This window comes from Sinocyclocheilus grahami, unplaced genomic scaffold, assembly GCF_001515645.1.
Source record: "Sinocyclocheilus grahami isolate Dianchi unplaced genomic scaffold, SAMN03320097.WGS_v1.1 scaffold1015.1, whole genome shotgun sequence".
Taxonomy (NCBI): Eukaryota; Metazoa; Chordata; class Actinopteri; order Cypriniformes; family Cyprinidae; genus Sinocyclocheilus; species Sinocyclocheilus grahami.
The window spans coordinates 10678-28428 of record NW_015506194.1 but is presented as its reverse complement, the minus strand read 5'-3'; the positions used below and the strand labels follow the sequence as shown (position 1 = coordinate 28428).

The following is a 17751-nucleotide window of genomic DNA, read 5'->3' as shown; positions in this document are numbered from 1 at the left end:
TAATTGATTTATGATTACCTATATCTGTGTAACGTTAGTCAGTCATATTTTGTTATAGGCTCTTAAAATATGTGTTTAGACAGGTCATAGCTTACATTTTCTTGAAATAAACGTCATAAATCGTACATAATGGGAATATTAATTTCATTTTTCTAACCGGTTAACGTTTTCCGCTGTTCTTCGTTAGAAAGTCTGCAAATAATCAATTACGCCGCAGCGAGCGCGTGCGCGCCGATCAAACGCCCATACGTATCAGGATTTAAAGGGACCGCCATCATTTTGATCAAAACAATCTATTTGTGTCTATTGTGTTAAATTGAGAGTTTGCCCATAAATATTGCTTGTGTGCTGTTTCCTAATTCAGTCTCAGGATTTTCCCTACAAATGTCACTTTAGATCAAAGACTATAGAATACCCAAGATATTCCAATAGTTTTGAATGGGGAAAAATGCAACGGGAAGCCCCGCCTTCTGAATGAAAGAGCCAATCGCTAATTGGTAAAGTCAGCGGGTCACTGCAGAAACAGTCAACGCTCTCTGAAACGTGCTCAGGACTGCGCATGCGCACTGGCTGATCTAGCCTGAAAAAAACAAGCTTTTTATAACGCTATTTGAACAAAAGAAACAACATTATGACACAGTTGTTGTCAGATTTCTTTGATTTCAAATATAAAATTTAATCGTAAGCTTAGTGAACCGTTTTGGAGAATTTGATGTTTCCCCATACAAAGAGATGGGAGCTGCACTTGCATGCCCGAGAGGCGTTTCATAGATGGCCGCCGAGTGACATGACTTGTCTTAAAGAGACTTTGCTTTAGATGCGCTGTACCCTATTGATCGTAACTTGTGAAATTTGCGGGTAAATATCATTAGCTCTATGGAAAAAAAGGATAAAGCAAGCTCAATCATGGACACACACAAACATTTTTTAATCAATTATCATCTAAAAATTTAATTGCAGGAATGATAAGCTGTCTGTTCAATCCAGAAGATGGCAGTAAAGAGAAGACGAAAAGGAATATTAGACCATCTAAGCAAGGGGTCATATGTGTGGTTGTGTATTTACTGTAGCCTACTGTACTGTACAAATAACAGAACACGATCAGAGAGAGGCAGTAATTTTGATTTATTGATATAAATGGTTTCATTCGTGGGACTATGCACAAGTAAATATTGGATTAAATTAATCATGTTAATGATGGCAGTTCGAATGTATTTTATGGGATGTAGCTATTTATACTATTACATCAAGCTAAACGTATTTTCTGGCTTTCTTGTTTTTGGTGGTCACTTATTTTCATGACACGGCAACGGAAATGAGCTGAACTACAAGTGTGGACACTCAACCAGCACCATGGACAGCGACCGCTACCATTCAGCACCAGTGTAAAGTGGGCTTCCTGGAGGAATGAACCGAACCCTTCGCCACTGGAAATGGAAAATACTCAAAATATGACACCGTTACTAAAGTAATATGTGATAAAACTTTACTTATTAAAGTAATTAGACATTAGATCAGAACAAGCAATATGAAGAAATGAGAATAAGACAATAATGAGACAGCTTTACATTTCTGCCTGTCTTCTGCTCCCGGTTGAATGAAAATATTAAAAAGCACCAGCTGGCAAATAACAACAACAACAATTATAAGAAGAAGCAGTAGTAGATCACACACTCTTTTCATCTTCAATTGGCTCCTCTTCTCCATACTCTGTTGTTACAAAAAAGGAGAGAAGATTAGGCTGTAAATTGTGCGATAATATCATTATAGTTCTTCAGTGTTTCTCCTAAAGATGTAGAGCAAATACATATTATGCAAATATGTGTCATGCCAAAACACACATTAAAAAACTAGACTGTAAAAAACCACCTTTTCTCATGGTTGTGGCATCATCATAGGTCTCATTCGTGCAATCTGTGACAAAATACAGAGACAATATCACTCTCTCTCAACTAGAATTACGTTATATTTGCTCTTCTACTTCATATTTATTTTCGGAACGATAATTTTAGCATGGAAAATTCTCACAATTCAGTCTATCAGTGTTGACATATTCTTCTGGAGCCTCTTGGTCCATTTTGTCTGTATAAATGAAGACCAATAAATCATACACTCTAAGAAACATCCATTAAAACAATTCTAAACAAATATAGTGGTGAATTTTGATGTGCAGTGGATGGACTTTTCAATGGAGTAAATGTTATTATGTATTATTAACTTGTATTTCAGTTGGAAGCAACAGTTTAAAGTTAAAACACCATGATGGATTTGTTTCTTACAAACAATTGTGATATGTTTATTGTGATATGTTTATCAGCTGTTTGGACTCTTATTCTGACGGCACCCATTCACTGGAGAGGATCCATTTGGTGAGCAAATGATGTAATGCTAAATTTCTCCAAATCTTTTCCAATGAAGAAACAAACTCATCTACATCTTGAATAGCCCGAGGGTGAGTATTTTCATTTTTGGGTGAAATTTTCCTTTAATAAGAGAGTTCAGAAACACTGATTTGGATATCTACACTTGTTCAAACCTCCCCCTCAGACTAACACCTGTGTGCTCTCACACTGACTGCAGCTTGCGCAAACACATTTTTACACAAACACAGCAATGTGGTTTTCACTGATGAATTCTGTGGTTAAAAGCAGGAAGCCTAACAGGATTAACATATCTTTAACTTAACTGTCAAAAAAGACACGTAGAATCATTAGACATGTCAGCATAGTAAAACATTTAATATTTTCAACTATAAATTCATCATTTTAACTATTCACAACTACAGTAAAAAAAAAAATTCATATTAAAAATAAAGGTGATCATTTCAGAAGCCTCACCCCTCTGAGTGAAGTGATTGTGTCTGTGCTGAATCTCCTCATAAACGGCCTCAGTCGTCGTCCTGTGTCTCCTCTTAGAGAGAGCTGTGAGTGTAGACAGACAAACCTGCTGTCAGTTCACAACGCATGACTGATCACACACTGAATAAGACACAATATGCCAGTCTCTGGATCTCTCCTACCTCTCCTCATCACTCTGTTCTGCTGAATCAGTATAAGCAGTGGCACTAACAGCAGTAAGAGCACAACTCCCAGTACAATCACAAGCACTGGGGGGACGGAGAAAGACGCTGCTGGAGGAGTTTGTGGAGGAGTGACTGATGTTGAGCGCACTGAAGGAGAATCTGGAGGAGAAGCTGATGATGTTGTGGCAGGAGAAGTGGACACTGACACATCTGGCAAAACAGACACAAACACATTCAAAATTATGAATACATAAAATGATCTAAAGGGTAATATTATTTATTCCTCAGTGTTTGCTGTGACCTGCACAGGTGAGTCCAGCGTGCTCTTTGCGGGAGCAGTCAGTGTGGTTATTCAGGGAGAGAAAACAGTCCCACAGGTGAATCTCATTCCCTCTGCACTCGACTCTGTTCAGCCACACAACACCTTCACCAGCAGCAAAGACTGAATTCCCATCAGCCCTCAGTGCTGCTCCACAACCCAGCTGCCTGCAGACCACCTGAGCATCGCTGATGTCCCACTGATCATCACAGACTGAGCCCCACACAGCGTTATGATACACCTCCAGCCTCCCAGAGCACCGGCCCTCCCCTCCACTCAGTCTGAGAGGAAGATGCTCTAAAACACACAAATACATACATGAGGAGACTCATCAGTTATCACTTACCAGCTAGACAATTCACAATTACAGTGCCTTGAGAATGTATTCATACCCCTTCATTTTTTTCACATTTTGTTTTGTTGCTGCCTTATGTTAAACTGCTTTAAATTAGTTTTTTTCCACAACAATCTACACTACATACACCACAATTGTCAAGCAAAAAAACAAACAGGCTTTTAACATCTTTGCAAATTTATTAAAAATAAAATGATTCCATTGCATAAGTATTCATTCATATCTGGGACAGATGAAATTTAGCTCAGAAGCATTTTGCTTGTAGATATTACTACACTTCAAGCGAAGTTAACCTGTGGCAAATTCAATTGAATAGGTATAATTTGGAAAGGCACACGTCTTAATAAAAAGTCTAACAGCTGATAATGCATATCAGAGCAAAAACCAAGCCCTGAGGTCAAAACAATTGCCTTTAGAGCTCAGAAACAGGTTTGCGTCAAGCCACACATCTGTGGAAGAGTTCAGAAAATCTCTGCTTCATTGAAGGGTCACATAAGCAGTCTCTGTTACCCTTAATGGAAGAAGTTTGAAACAACCAGGACTCTTCCTAGAGCTGGCCTCCTTGCCAAACTGAGCAATTGATGGAGAAGAGCTTTGGTTAGCATGGTGACCAAGAACCTGATGGTCACTCTAGTTGAGCTCCATGATTATATGTGGAGATAGGATAAATCTACAGAAGGACAAACATCACTGCAACACTCCACCAATCCAGTCTTTATGGCGGTGTGGCCAAACTCAATCCTCTCTTCAGTTAAGACACATGAAAACACAAAGGACCCTCAGACTCTGAGAAACAATATTCTCTGGTCTGATGAACCTCAATTCTAAGCATCATGTTTGAAGGAAACCAGCTCCGCTCATCACCTGCAGAGTACCATCCCAAAAGTAAAGTGTGCTGGTAGCAGCCTCATGCTGTGGGGCTGTTTTTCAGCAGCAGGGACCGAGGGACTCGTTAGAGTAGAAGAAACGCTCAGTGCAGGAAAATATAGAGATAGCCTTAATGAAACCCCAGTTCAGAGCATTCAGAACCTCAGACTGGGCAGAAGGTTTACCTTCCAACAGGACAATGACCCTAAGCAAACAGCAAGAGTAGCTTATAGACAACTGTGTGAATGTCCTTGAGTGGCCCAGCCACAGCCTGGGATTGAACCCAATCAAATATTTATGGAGAAACCTGAAAATGTGCATCTGCCCCCATCCAACCTGACAGAGCTTGAGAGGTGAACAGGTGAGGTGAAGAATGGCAGATAATTGCAAAATGCTGATGAGAAAAGCTTGTTGCATTAAACAAAACAAGATGAGGCTGTTAAGGTGCTTCAGCTAAATATTTAGTTATATGAATACTTATGCAATGTACTTATTTCAGTTTTTTATTTGTGACAATTCTGTTTTTGCTTTGTCAGCATGGTGTATGGAGTGTAGATTGATGTGGAAAAATTGTAATTTAAAGAAGTTTATCATAAGGCAGCAATATAACAAACTGAAAAAAAATGAATGAATTCTTTCGCAAGGCACTGTATATAGTGAAGAAAAAGCTATTAGGCATTAATTTATTATTGCTCTCATTACTAAAACAAAACCTACTCACTTGAACACTGTCTCTGGTGAGGAGATGCTGAACATGTCAGACGACTCTGTGGAGACTCAGGACTCTCTTTCTCTGTGATTATGGCATGCAAGACTCAACAAACCTCTGATTTAGATGGAAACTAAACTTTTATGAAAACTAAATAACAAACACTAAAGTATTCATGATTTTGGTTTACAGTAAAAAAAAAAAAAAAAAAAATTCATTAAATTAATTCTTACCAAAGCAAGTGATTTTGGCCACCTCATTATCATAACAGTTGTTCTGGCCCCAGGGTAAAGATGGACACTGCCACAAAGTTTTGTCATGTTTTCGACATTTAAGATGATCTAACCAATTAGGAGCAGATCTTAGTCCCACTGAATAACTGGGTTCACTGCCAGATCTTCCACAGTTCAGCTCTTGACAAATCAGACTCGCTGTGTCTCTGTCCATCTGGTTTAAACACACATTACCCCAGGATCCATTGTAGAAAACCTCCACATTCCCTTCACAGCCTTCAGTTAACCTGATCTCTTTAAACTCTAGATAAAAGATATTGCATTCAATTCAGTTATTTTTATTATTTATTTTTAAAACTAATAAACTGAAAATTATTTGAATCTAAATCTGAGAAACGCAATATTTTCTTTTTGGATATTGAAAGTAGCAGCTGCTGGGCAAATGTTCTTACTAAAATGTGTGAGACTTTACCTGAGCACATGACTCCTACATCCTCCTTGTGTTGACAGTCATGTTTTCCCCAGCCTGGAGAAGAGCAGCTCCACAGGGACGTCTCATTCCCCTCACACTCCACCTCATCCAGCCATATGGGTCCAGAACCAGGACCAAACCAGGCTGGTACCTGCTGGTTACTGAGGGCCACTCCACACTGCAGCTGTCTGCACACCACATGAGCATCTTTAATAACCCAAGAGCCGTCACACACTGTCCCCCATGAGCCGCTGTGAAAAACCTCCAGCCTCCCTGCACAGTCTCCCCCAGAACCCACCAGCCTGATGGACCCGCGACCTGATATTCAGAGAAAGAAATACACATTATCGACCACGAACAACTGAAAAATCTGTCCAGATGTTGTTTTTCTCACCAAGGCAGGTGATTGACAGCTGTTGTGTGGAGCTGCAGTTGAGAGTTTGTGGAGAGCTACAGTTCCCCAGATGAGCTTCACTCCCAGAGCACTGGAAGCCCATCACACACTCATGACTGTGTTCAGGACTGGATGAAGAGGAACCGTAGACGTTCAGCACAGAGCCACAGCCCAGCTGTCTGCAGACCACAGAGGATTCAGTGAGACTCCAGGAGTGCAGCAGAACTCTCCTCCAGACCTGCTGGATGAAAACTTCCACCTCCCCCTCACACTGTCTCTCTCCAGACAACCGCACCAGACCATCATGAAGAGCCAGAGGGGAACCTGAAAAGATCTCATGTTTTAGTCAAATAAGAATTGTGTTAGAACATAATGAGATAGTCTTCATTATACATAATATAGAGAGTTTATTAGTAGTATAATAGTCTCAGTGTCAAATACGTTTACCAGAGCAGATGACTCCAACATCTCGTCTATGAGAACATTCAGCTCGACTCCATGAAGAGATGGAACATTCTGAGAGTTTTGTTTCATTCCCATCACAATCAAACACATCAGCCCAGATTTTACCACTTCCCTCTCCAAACCAGTCTGATCCCACAACAGACACCGCAATCCCACAATTCAGCTGTCTACAGAGGACACTGGCAGCTCTCATATCCCAGCATGCATCACACACTGTTCCCCACTCATTGAGAAACTGAAGCTCCACTCCTCCAGAACAAGAGTCTGAACCGTTCACCAGTCTGAGATCAGTGTAACCTGGACAAAGGTTATTGAAACAAAAACAAAACATAAAAGTTTAAGAAGACTTAACCTACTTTGGAAAAGAGAATGGATTTTTTTCTGTATATATTACATGTAAAGAGAGGTCAAATTTTACTCAACCAGAGCATATTACTCCTACAGCATTTTCATGGGAACAGTGTTCATGTGAAGAGCTGGATGTAGAACAGAATTCAAAAGATGATTCATTTCCTCTGCACTGAATGTCGTGTTTCCACATCTGAGTGCATCCTTTGCCAAAAGCAACTGCTCCCAGCAACTGTGCAGGAGCCCCACAGTCCAGCTCTCTACACACAACCTCTGCATCCAGCTGGTCAAAGGCAGCGTCACACACTGACAACCACGTCTTTATTTGAAGTATCTCTAACCTCCCAGCACAAAGATGAGAACCATTAACGAGTCTGGCGAGGCGACCTGTGTGTTTACATGATATAAATACATATCAACATAACTATTTAATTATTAAGATAAGGACAACAATCCTGTGCAGTTTTTTCTCTCTCTATCAAAACATTTACAGTCTTACCTAAGCAGATAACTCCAGCATCTTCATCATGATTACAGTTATTTTCACCCCATCCTTCTGATGTACAGTCCTTCAGTGTTGACTCTGATCCAGTACACTTCACTCCATCCATCCAGATTGGTCCTGATCCTTGTCCAAAGTGAGCAACCCCTACTGCACGTAACGCTCTACCACAGTTCAGCTCTTTACACACCAGTCCAGCATCTTTAGTATCCCAGCCATCATCACAAACTGTTCCCCACTGACCATCATGATGAACCTCCACTCTACCAGCACAGGGACTGTTACCACCAACCAACCTCACGTTGCCTGTACACAATAGACATGAGCGTCTTTTGCATAAACATTCACAGGTAATTCATGCTCTCAAATTACCTGATAAATGAAGTGGGACCAAATGTAAAAAAAAATAATAATAATTGAAAAAGTTTTTCTGATGAAATAAAATTGTAAAAGCAGCACCTAAAATATTACTTCTTTCTTTCTTTTGTGAACAGCTGTTTTGAGTAATTTATCCAATACAAAGTGTAAGTACACACTGTAAAAAAAACAATCTGTGACATTTACGGTAAAATACCGGCAGCTGGGTTGCCAGAACTTCACTGTAAAAAATATGGTAGCAATATTTTAGGTTTTACAGAGTTAACTTAAATTCACAATAAAATACCGTATTTCATTAACTGATGAAATGTTAGTAAACCAACATATTGAAGTGTTAATATCTGTTTTGAACCATTGTAATGCACTGATAACCACCAAAAACTGGTGGTGATGAGAAAGTCACATGATGAACCAAAGCTCATCACAAACAGCTTTTCTATGAGCTGAGAAGGACAATACTTATATATAGAAGGTGCACAGTGTCATTCACACAAACATTAAACCCCATCATGGTGACACACTTGATACTGAAATAATGCAATAAACATTAATTTAACAACATTAGACGTAAGATTAACCCCTAATGTAAACAACTGATAAGAAAAAAAAGAAACATGTTATTTCAACAAAAAAAAAAACATTAAAAAATGAAGTATCATGCAGGGAATTCTGGGAGTGTCACTGTAAATTATACAATGACTTTTTCTTTTATTTTCTAGTATTTTACTGTAAAATTACATTAAATGTAATTAAATTTATTCACCGAATATAGTATGGAAATTTACTGTTAACCAGTTAACAGGTTTTTACTGTAGCATTTTTACAGTCTTTTACTGTTAAAACCACAATAATTTTTTACAGTGCAGAGCAGAAACTACAACACAAAACCCCTTGCCCCATGATAGGTTACAGTGAAGTAAAAACAAACTAAACCTAATAAAGCAGAGCTTAAAGAAGTAATCAAGCAAGTACGTAAGTAAATAAATAAATATATAACACCAGTAAGAAATCTGTAAGTTAAACACTGAACCCTACTTAGGTTAATTATTTTCCCAGAAACTCTTTGGCCCTTAACTGAAGATTCACCAACCTGCAGTGTTGAGTGTGACGACTGTGGACAGTAAGATGACTGTCAGACAGATCTTCATCTTCCTCTTCCTCTGGTCTACTACTTCTCACTTCTCATCAGTTCTCAGTGATTATGAAGAAAAAGAGACTTCTTGTCTCACTCAGGGTGAACTTTCAAGAGTTAACAGACAAAATCACCAAACAGCTTCAGTGACAAACTTCTCTTCAGACAGAAGAATTTTCAGCTTTCTTTATATACATCAAGAGAACATCAATACTGATGAACAGGACTCCTCCTCCACCTCACAGAGAGACAGAAAAGCTGCAGAAGTTAAAGTGCTGACAAAGTCCCCCAGCTGTCATGAGACTGATTGTGGGAAACACTTAAGTGTACATTCAGCATCAAAGTCTGACACCTGCAGAGAAGAGATACAAGCACTGATAACTAACTGCTGATGACAAACACTGACAACGGCCCTGGCTTGAGGAGCACTGGGTGTTTATCATATGCTAAGAAAGAGAGACATTGCACTATAGGACACATAGGACAATTTGTGAAAAACAAAACACATTATTTCACAGAATTATACTGAACGTTTGCTTTTTGTGTACCCATATTGAAATAAGATTTGTTGTTTTTTTTAATCCATGCACATAGTCAGTCTGATTTTAACTCTTTAATAGAAAACATGGACATCTATTCAAAACAATCAAATAGGAAGCGAAGCTAAAACAAATATATGAAACAAGCAGGGTCTCTGTTTTAAAAAAGCTCTGTTGTAAACAATTAGTTTTTCAGCTCAGAGTGCATGTCATGTGTTTGTGACTGTCAGAAACCTCCTCTGCAGGACATAAAGTGAACAACATTCTTTTTCGATAATTGCTCAGAGCTGATGTTTGTAAAAGTAGACTATACCCTAAGTAGATTCCAACGACTTTTAGCAAAATATAAAAGTCCACCAGCATTGGGTCTACATTTGAAAATAACATTTTCATAAGTTGAAGGTGCTGTGAACTGTTACAGATTGGGGTGGTGGCAACTTAAAGGCAAAGATTCTGAACTCATCACAATTATATACAAAATGACTGAATGAAAATGTGTTTTTTGTCCTCGCAAATTTCTAAGGCTACATGACAGAAATGTATCAATGTAAAATGCAATACATTTTGAAAAGGCCATGAAAGCAAAGCATTTTTTTCTCTCAGAAATTGCAACTGATTTGCAACTGACACAATGTGACAGAACATTGGTGGATTGCAGTATATAGATCTTAAACACTTAAACTCTGCAGGCCACTTAAAACGCTGCTTTGAGGCAGTGGGTGTGGTTTACATTATTCAGTCCATCCCCGTTTTACTGGATCCTCCTCCACATCATCATAATCTGTTATTAGAAAACAAGAGAAAATTCATGTATCAGCATGCTTTAAAAAGTATAATGAACACAATGTTTCAGTCAGTTAAAAATAAGCTATTGTGACATCAGAAATGGATAGAATAAGAGAAACTGATAATATAAAGCTAATATAAAAACCAAACCAAAATTATTCAGTAACAAAAGGTGTTAATAACTTACCAAACATGTCACTCATATATTCCCTGACATTCTTCACATCATCATACTCCTCCTGAACACCTTCTGATATAAATGTGGCTACTATTAATAACATAAAAAAAGTCTTCACTTTGCATGCCACTATCATTTGAAGCAAAAATAAGAAGGGAAAAAAACGTTCTCATGTAGAAATGTATAATTCAAAACCCACACCTGCTTTATCATTGCAGAACTGCGGTACAATAACGACATCATCATAGTTTTCTGGTAAGTCATCTATACAACAAAATAAAGACAAATTAAATGCATCCATTAATGTACAAAATTTTGGATTTTGAAACCGTATATATGTATAATAAAATGTATATTAATATAAAGTGTTAAAAATGTGTATTTAGTCTAAAAAATAATATAAAGATATAAACCCATAGCATGATGTCTCCGTTCAGCATTGATTACATCATCATAATTCTCTGGTGTGATTCTTTGCTCTACTTACTAAATTATTTAACAGGAATAAACAGAAACTAATTTATAGGCCAAATTGGAAATTAAATTAAGTGAAATCCTGCGATCAGTTAACAAAATCACTGACCTGTTGGACCTTTAATGGTGGTGTCATTATAGTAGTCAGTTTTCACTTCTACTGCAGGTTTTGCTTTGAAAAAGAAAATACATACATATATTATTATTATTATTATTATTATTGATAATTATAATAATAATAATAATACCTTATCTAAATTATGTACTGAATGATTTATAGAATTTAAACTCTGCTAAGATGGATGTTTTTAATTAATTTAACATGCATACTTTTCTGTATGTAAAGGATAACATTATTATATTTCAGTCCTCTAACCTGAAAGAAGCTCATCAGCATCTTCATACCCAGATTGCTGTTCGGTAGAAACAACACTTCCTGTTATGAAGTAATAGAACAATCAGAAACAAGTTTACAATCACAATTCACCCCCCCACTCACCCTCTGAATAAAGAGATTACCATGTGGATCTTCACAATTCTGACACTATGACACTTACTCACCCCTTTGAGTGAAGAGACTGTGTCTATTAGTGGGTCTGTGCTGAATCTCCTCATAAACGGCCTCAGTCGTCGTCCTGTGTCTCCTCTTAGAGAGAGCTGTGAGTGTAGACAGACAAACCTGCTGTCAGTTCACAACACATGACTGATCACACACTGAATAAGACACAATATGACAGTCTCTGGATCTCTCCTACCTCTCCTCATCACTCTGTTCTGCTGAATCAGTATAAGCAGTGGCACTAACAGCAGTAAGAGCACAACTCCCAGTACAATCACAAGCACTGGGGGGACGGAGAGAGACGCTGCTGGAGGAGTTTGTGGAGGAGCGACTGATGTTGAGCGCACTGGAGGAGAAACTGGAGGAGAAGCTGATGTTGTTGAGGCAGGAGTAGTGGACACTGACAAATCTGACAAATCTGGCAACACACACACATTAAAATCATGATTGTCTTGAAAACACAAGCTTAGCTATAAAATATTCAAATCATTAATATTTGTCAGTGTTTTGTTGTGACCTGCACAGGTGAGTCTAACAAGCTTCTTGCGAGAGCAGTCAGTGTGGTTATTCAGGGAGAGACGACAGTCCCACAGGTGAATCTCATTCCCTCTGCACTCGACTTTGTTCATCCACACAACACCTTCACCAGCATCAAAGACTGAATTCCCATCAGCCCTCAGTGCTGCTCCACAACCCAGCTGCCTGCAGACCACCTGAGCATTGCTGATGTCCCACTGATCATCACAGACTGAGCCCCACACTGCGTTATGATACACCTCCAGCCTCCCAGTGCACCGGCCCTCCCCTCCACTCAGTCTGAGAGGAACATGATCTAAAACACACACATCAAAAATCACTGACCAGCTTCAGCACAACATTTACAACAATAAGGATACAACCTGTTTTCTAACTGTTTAAATCTGTTTAATTTAGCCCTCTATAGGTGTAATTATGAATTTACAGCGTAAAAAATTATTGACTTTATATTTTATATATATTTAGGAGTAAAATCATTTTCCAAAATTTGTTTTCTTCATCTGACCTCTGACCTTTTTTTTAGGGATCCATCATTTATAACTGACTTTGTCCCATTACGGTAAAACACATTGTGTTTTATCTTGGAATTTCAAATCAATTATCGTAGCACAAGTGAAAGTCAACAAGACTCTTCTTTTTCAGTGTACCCCACACAACCCACACATAAGTAGATGTTGACTTGAACAGTCATCATTGGAGCATCGCTGTCTGTCAGTATAGTAATGCCAATAGACAGTGGCATCTTTCCTGTCCTCTGGTTGTTGTATGGATCACATCTTTCAAACTGGCATACGATAATGTACCCAAATGCCTGACTTCCACGACAACCTATTCTTCATCACTGCCCTCACCCGCATTGCTTCTATCCTCCTTGGTCCTCAACAACTTGTTTTATTACTACAACCTGATTTTCTGATGCACTCATATCACTATCATCAATACTTTATGAAATAAGTACAGATTTGTCTCTCCATCTTCCAAAAATCGAACAAAAATGAACCTAAAACACATGCATAAAGGCTATTATACTGCCCGCCAATGCTGGTCAATAGTGCCAGCTAAATGTATGCATCACATTATAGAACTTTGTCAGTTATGCATGACGCTCAGATTTGTTGGTCTCTGAGTTGTTGTTTTTATAAAAGTGCATTAAAAATAACACAAAAAATTTAGAAAACACATTTGGATGTACAATTATATTTTTTATAACTTGAATTTATATGCATTTTCTAGTCTAAAATGAGCTCACTATGAAGCCTTGAGAGCATGTGACTTAACATGTGCTAATGTCTCCTTTACTACTTATTTACCAAAAATTTGGCTAATAAATTAAAATTTTACTGGTTGAAGGGAATGCCATTTGACATCACTAAAATAAAATTTTGTTGGTTGAACATTAATATTGTATTTTAAAGGCACAATATGTACGATTTTTTTATTAAAATATAAAAAACCACTAGAACAGTGTTATATATTTTGATGACTTGTGTACTTACATTATCCCAAATGTTTCGAAGAATGTTTAAATCCAGAGACATAAGCAATTTTAACTAGTGACACGGACTGTGTCCATAGTGTCATTGTGTCGCCTGCCAATGACGTCATAACCCCTCGATTTCCGGTTTTGTTTTGTGGAAAACATGGAAACACCAAAGACGCTTTAATATGTTGTACGTTTTAATAGACCGGTGACGACCGCACAGCATAATAACAGAACTTTCAAATGTATCTAGTATGATAAAACAGCGCTGCTTTTTCCCCCCACATACGCATGACCGGAAGGAGCAGAAGCAGTCGACTGTGGCATAATAAAAGCTCCGCTGCTTTCGAGCCGTGTGTCACGCTCGTTCAGCGGCCTCGTTTCGCTTCGACGGCTTTCAGCCTCACCCTGCTTCATTCTACTACGTTAATAAATCATTAGCTCATCCATGAACATGATTTCTGCCCGAGTCCCGTCGGATTGCATCGGCTGTGGGGATGAAGACGACAACTCCCATGATTCCACACTAAGTCACGGCGTCATCAAACTACGCCTTTGTCTATTTGTTTATTTCGAGTACGCGCCCTCCAGTGGCGAAAATTACATATCGTGCCTTTAAATGCAATTTTCTTAGTGGCATTTATAAATGACGATATCCCATAGAGGGTTAATGAAATAAAAATAAAAAGTGCGCATATGTAAATAATTTATAAAATACAAACATATAATAACCTTACTTGTACACTGTCTCTGGTGAGGAGATGATGAGGTAGCACATGTCAGATGACTCCGCGGAGACTCATGACTTTCCTCCTCTGAGATTACAAAAAAATTTAATTTGTGAACATCACAAATCAAGGACATTTTACTTTATAAATAATACATAAAATAATCATATTTAAACATACAAAACATGACAATTTCAAACCATCTTAAATCGTTTAAATATCATCTTACCTGAGCAGGTGATCTTTGCCACTTCATCGTTATTACAGTAGTTTTGACCCCAGGGTGAAGAAGGACACTGCCATAAAGTGGAGTCATGTCGTCGACATTTAAGTTTATCAAGCCAGTTACGAGACTTCAGTCCCTCTGAATGTTTGGGTACACTGCCAGATCTTCCACAGTTCAGTTCTTGACAGATCAGACTCGCTGTGTCTCTGTCCATCTGGTTCCAGCACACATTACCCCAGGATCCATTGTAGAAAACCTCCACATATTATCTTAAAAGTTAATTATATCATTATTTGGTAATGGAACTGCATTTATTTTTTTCCAAAATAAACACACACACACACAAATAGTAATGGAGGAATTGTTCCATTCTTTTTTATTCCGATTCCTAATGAACAGACTGGAGGTTGATTCTCATGCTTTTGTATCTAGAGTTTAAGGAGATCAGGTTAACTGAGGGCTGTGAAGGGAATGTGGAGGTTTTCTACAATGGATCCTGGGGTAATGTGTGCTGGAACCAGATGGACAGAGACACAGCGAGTCTGATCTGTCAAGAACTGAACTGTGGAAGATCTGGCAGTGTACCCAAACATTCAGAGGGACTGAATGTTTGGGTACACTGCCAGATCTTCCACAGTTCAGTTCTTGACAGATCAGACTCGCTGTGTCTCTGTCCATCTGGTTCCAGCACACATTACCCCAGGATCCATTGTAGAAAACCTCCACATTCCCTTCACAGCCCTCAGTTAACCTGATCTCCTTAAACTCTAGATACAAAAGCATGAGAATCAACCTCCAGTCTGTTCATTAGGAATCGGAATAAAAAAGAATGGAACAATTCCTCCATTACTATTTGTGTGTGTGTGTGTTTATTTTGGAAAAAAATAAATGCAGTTCCATTACCAAATAATGATATAATTAACTTTTAAGATAATTTAAACAATTCCAGTCTTTTTAGAGGCAATTTGAATATATTATCAATACTAAACAAAAAATGTGCAAAAATATTTCAGTCATTAAAACTATTGATCAAACGCAAAATGTGTATCTTTAGCTTTCCTTTGTTACATGAACATCCAGTCATTAAATACACTGATTTAAGTCTCAGTTGTAAACTTCATGTTTTTATTCATTATGGAATCAGACACTGGTTACGTCACTAAAAGAACCAAGTCATTTGAGTCATCTGGGAATTAGACTGGTCGTGCTGTGTTCAGCAGTGTTGTGCTGCAGCACCAATAAGGAAGTAGTACAGCATTTCATCCGCATCAGGACGAGACACAGCGAGTCTGATCTGTCAAGAACTGAACTGTGGAAGATCTGGCAGTGTACCCAAACATTCAGAGGGACTGAATGTTTGGGTACACTGCCAGATCTTCCACAGTTCAGTTCTTGACAGATCAGACTCGCTGTGTCTCCGTCCATCTGGTTCCAGCACACATTACCCCAGGATCCATTGTAGAAAACCTCCACATTCCCTTCACAGCCCTCACTTAACCTGATCTCCTTAAACTCTAGATACAAAAGCATGAGAATCAACCTCCAGTCTGTTAATTAGGAATCGGAAATAAAAAAGAATTGAACAATTCCTCCATTACTATTTTTGTGTGTGTGTGTTTATTTTGGAAAAAAATAAATGCAGTTCCATTACCAAATAATGATATAATTAACTTTTAAGATAATTTAAACAATTCCAGTCTTTTTAGAGGCAATTTGAATATATTATCAATACTAAACAAAAAATGTGCAAAAATATTTCAGTCATTAAAACTATTGATCAAACACAAAATGTGTATCTTTAGCTTTCCTTTGTTACATGACTGGCAGCTCTCATATCCCAGCATGCATCACACACTGTTCCCCACTCATTGAGAAACTGAAGCTCCACTCTTCCAGAACAAGAGTCTGAACCGTTTTCTAGTCTGAGATCAGTGTAACCTGAATAAAGAAGAGAGAGAATATAAATAAAGCATAATCCAGTTGACAAAGAAATTATGCTTAATTGAAAAAAAAATTAAAAGACCCTGAATATTGATACTTAACCAGAGCAGATCAGTCCCACAATGTTGTCACTGCTGCAGTTGTGTTTGTGTGATGATGATAATGAACAAAATGAAATCTGAGATTCATTTCCTCTGCACTGAATCTCGTGTGTCCACATCTGAGCATCTCCTTTGCCAAAAGCAGCAGCTCCCAGCACCTGTACAGGAGCCCCACAGTCCAGCTCTCTACACACAACCTCTGCATCCTGCTGGTCAAAGGCAGCATCACATACTGACATCCATGTCTGATCATCCATTATCTTCAATCTCCCAGCGCACAGATGAGATCCATTAACAAATCTGGAAGGTTTATCACCTGTTTGTTTTACGTACATGAACCACGGTGCACAGTAGACAAAAATAGATAAATACCATCATAGCAATGCAAAAATGTATTGCAGAATTCCAGAAAAAACACAATAATTATTTGTGTCACTATGTCCATGGACACTGAGTTAAATGATTTACCCGAACAGATAACTCCAGAATCAGAATTGTGAGTACAGTCGTGTTTGCTCCATCCTGATGACCCACAGTTCTTCACTGTTGACTCTGATCCAGTACATAACACAAGACTCATCCAGATTGGTCCTGATCCTTGTCCAAAATGAGCAGCACCCAGAGCATCTACAGGTTCTCCACAGTCCAGCTCTCTACACACCACTGCAGCATCAGGCATATCCCAGCCAAGATCACACACTGTTCCCCACTGACCTCTATGAAACACTTCCACTCTACCAGCACAGCGACTGTTGTCACCAACTAACCTCACATTTTTTTTATCTAGATGAGAAGAGAGAGACTATGAGTAAAAGGTAAGATACTTAATAAATATTATTCTTATATTATTTGAACTCTTACCAGCACATAGCATCCCCTGGTAGTTGTCATTTGAACAGTTGTTTTCATGTGATGGTGATGTTGGACAGAGGTGAATCTGAGATTCATTTCCTCTGCACTGAATCTCTTGTGTCCACATCTGAGCGTCTCCTTTGTCAAAAGCAGC

General features: G+C 38.4%; 1 protein-coding gene across 1 annotated transcript; it reads right to left on the bottom strand.

The window, feature by feature from the left end:
- Positions 1–1666: 1666 nt before the first annotated feature.
- Positions 1667–17629, bottom strand: LOC107565660 (scavenger receptor cysteine-rich type 1 protein M130-like). The gene is made up of 16 exons (XM_016250921.1): positions 17607–17629; positions 17214–17528; positions 16747–17061; positions 7684–7992; positions 7260–7571; positions 6819–7133; positions 6372–6695; positions 5978–6295; positions 5506–5808; positions 5285–5356; positions 3323–3638; positions 3020–3240; positions 2838–2921; positions 2029–2082; positions 1870–1914; positions 1667–1710 (listed from the first exon to the last, which is right to left on the bottom strand). The coding sequence occupies exons 1-16, from the start codon at positions 17617–17619 to the stop codon at positions 1667–1669; spliced, it is 3360 nt and encodes a 1119-aa protein (XP_016106407.1). The 5' UTR covers positions 17620–17629.
- Positions 17630–17751: the final 122 nt, after the last annotated feature.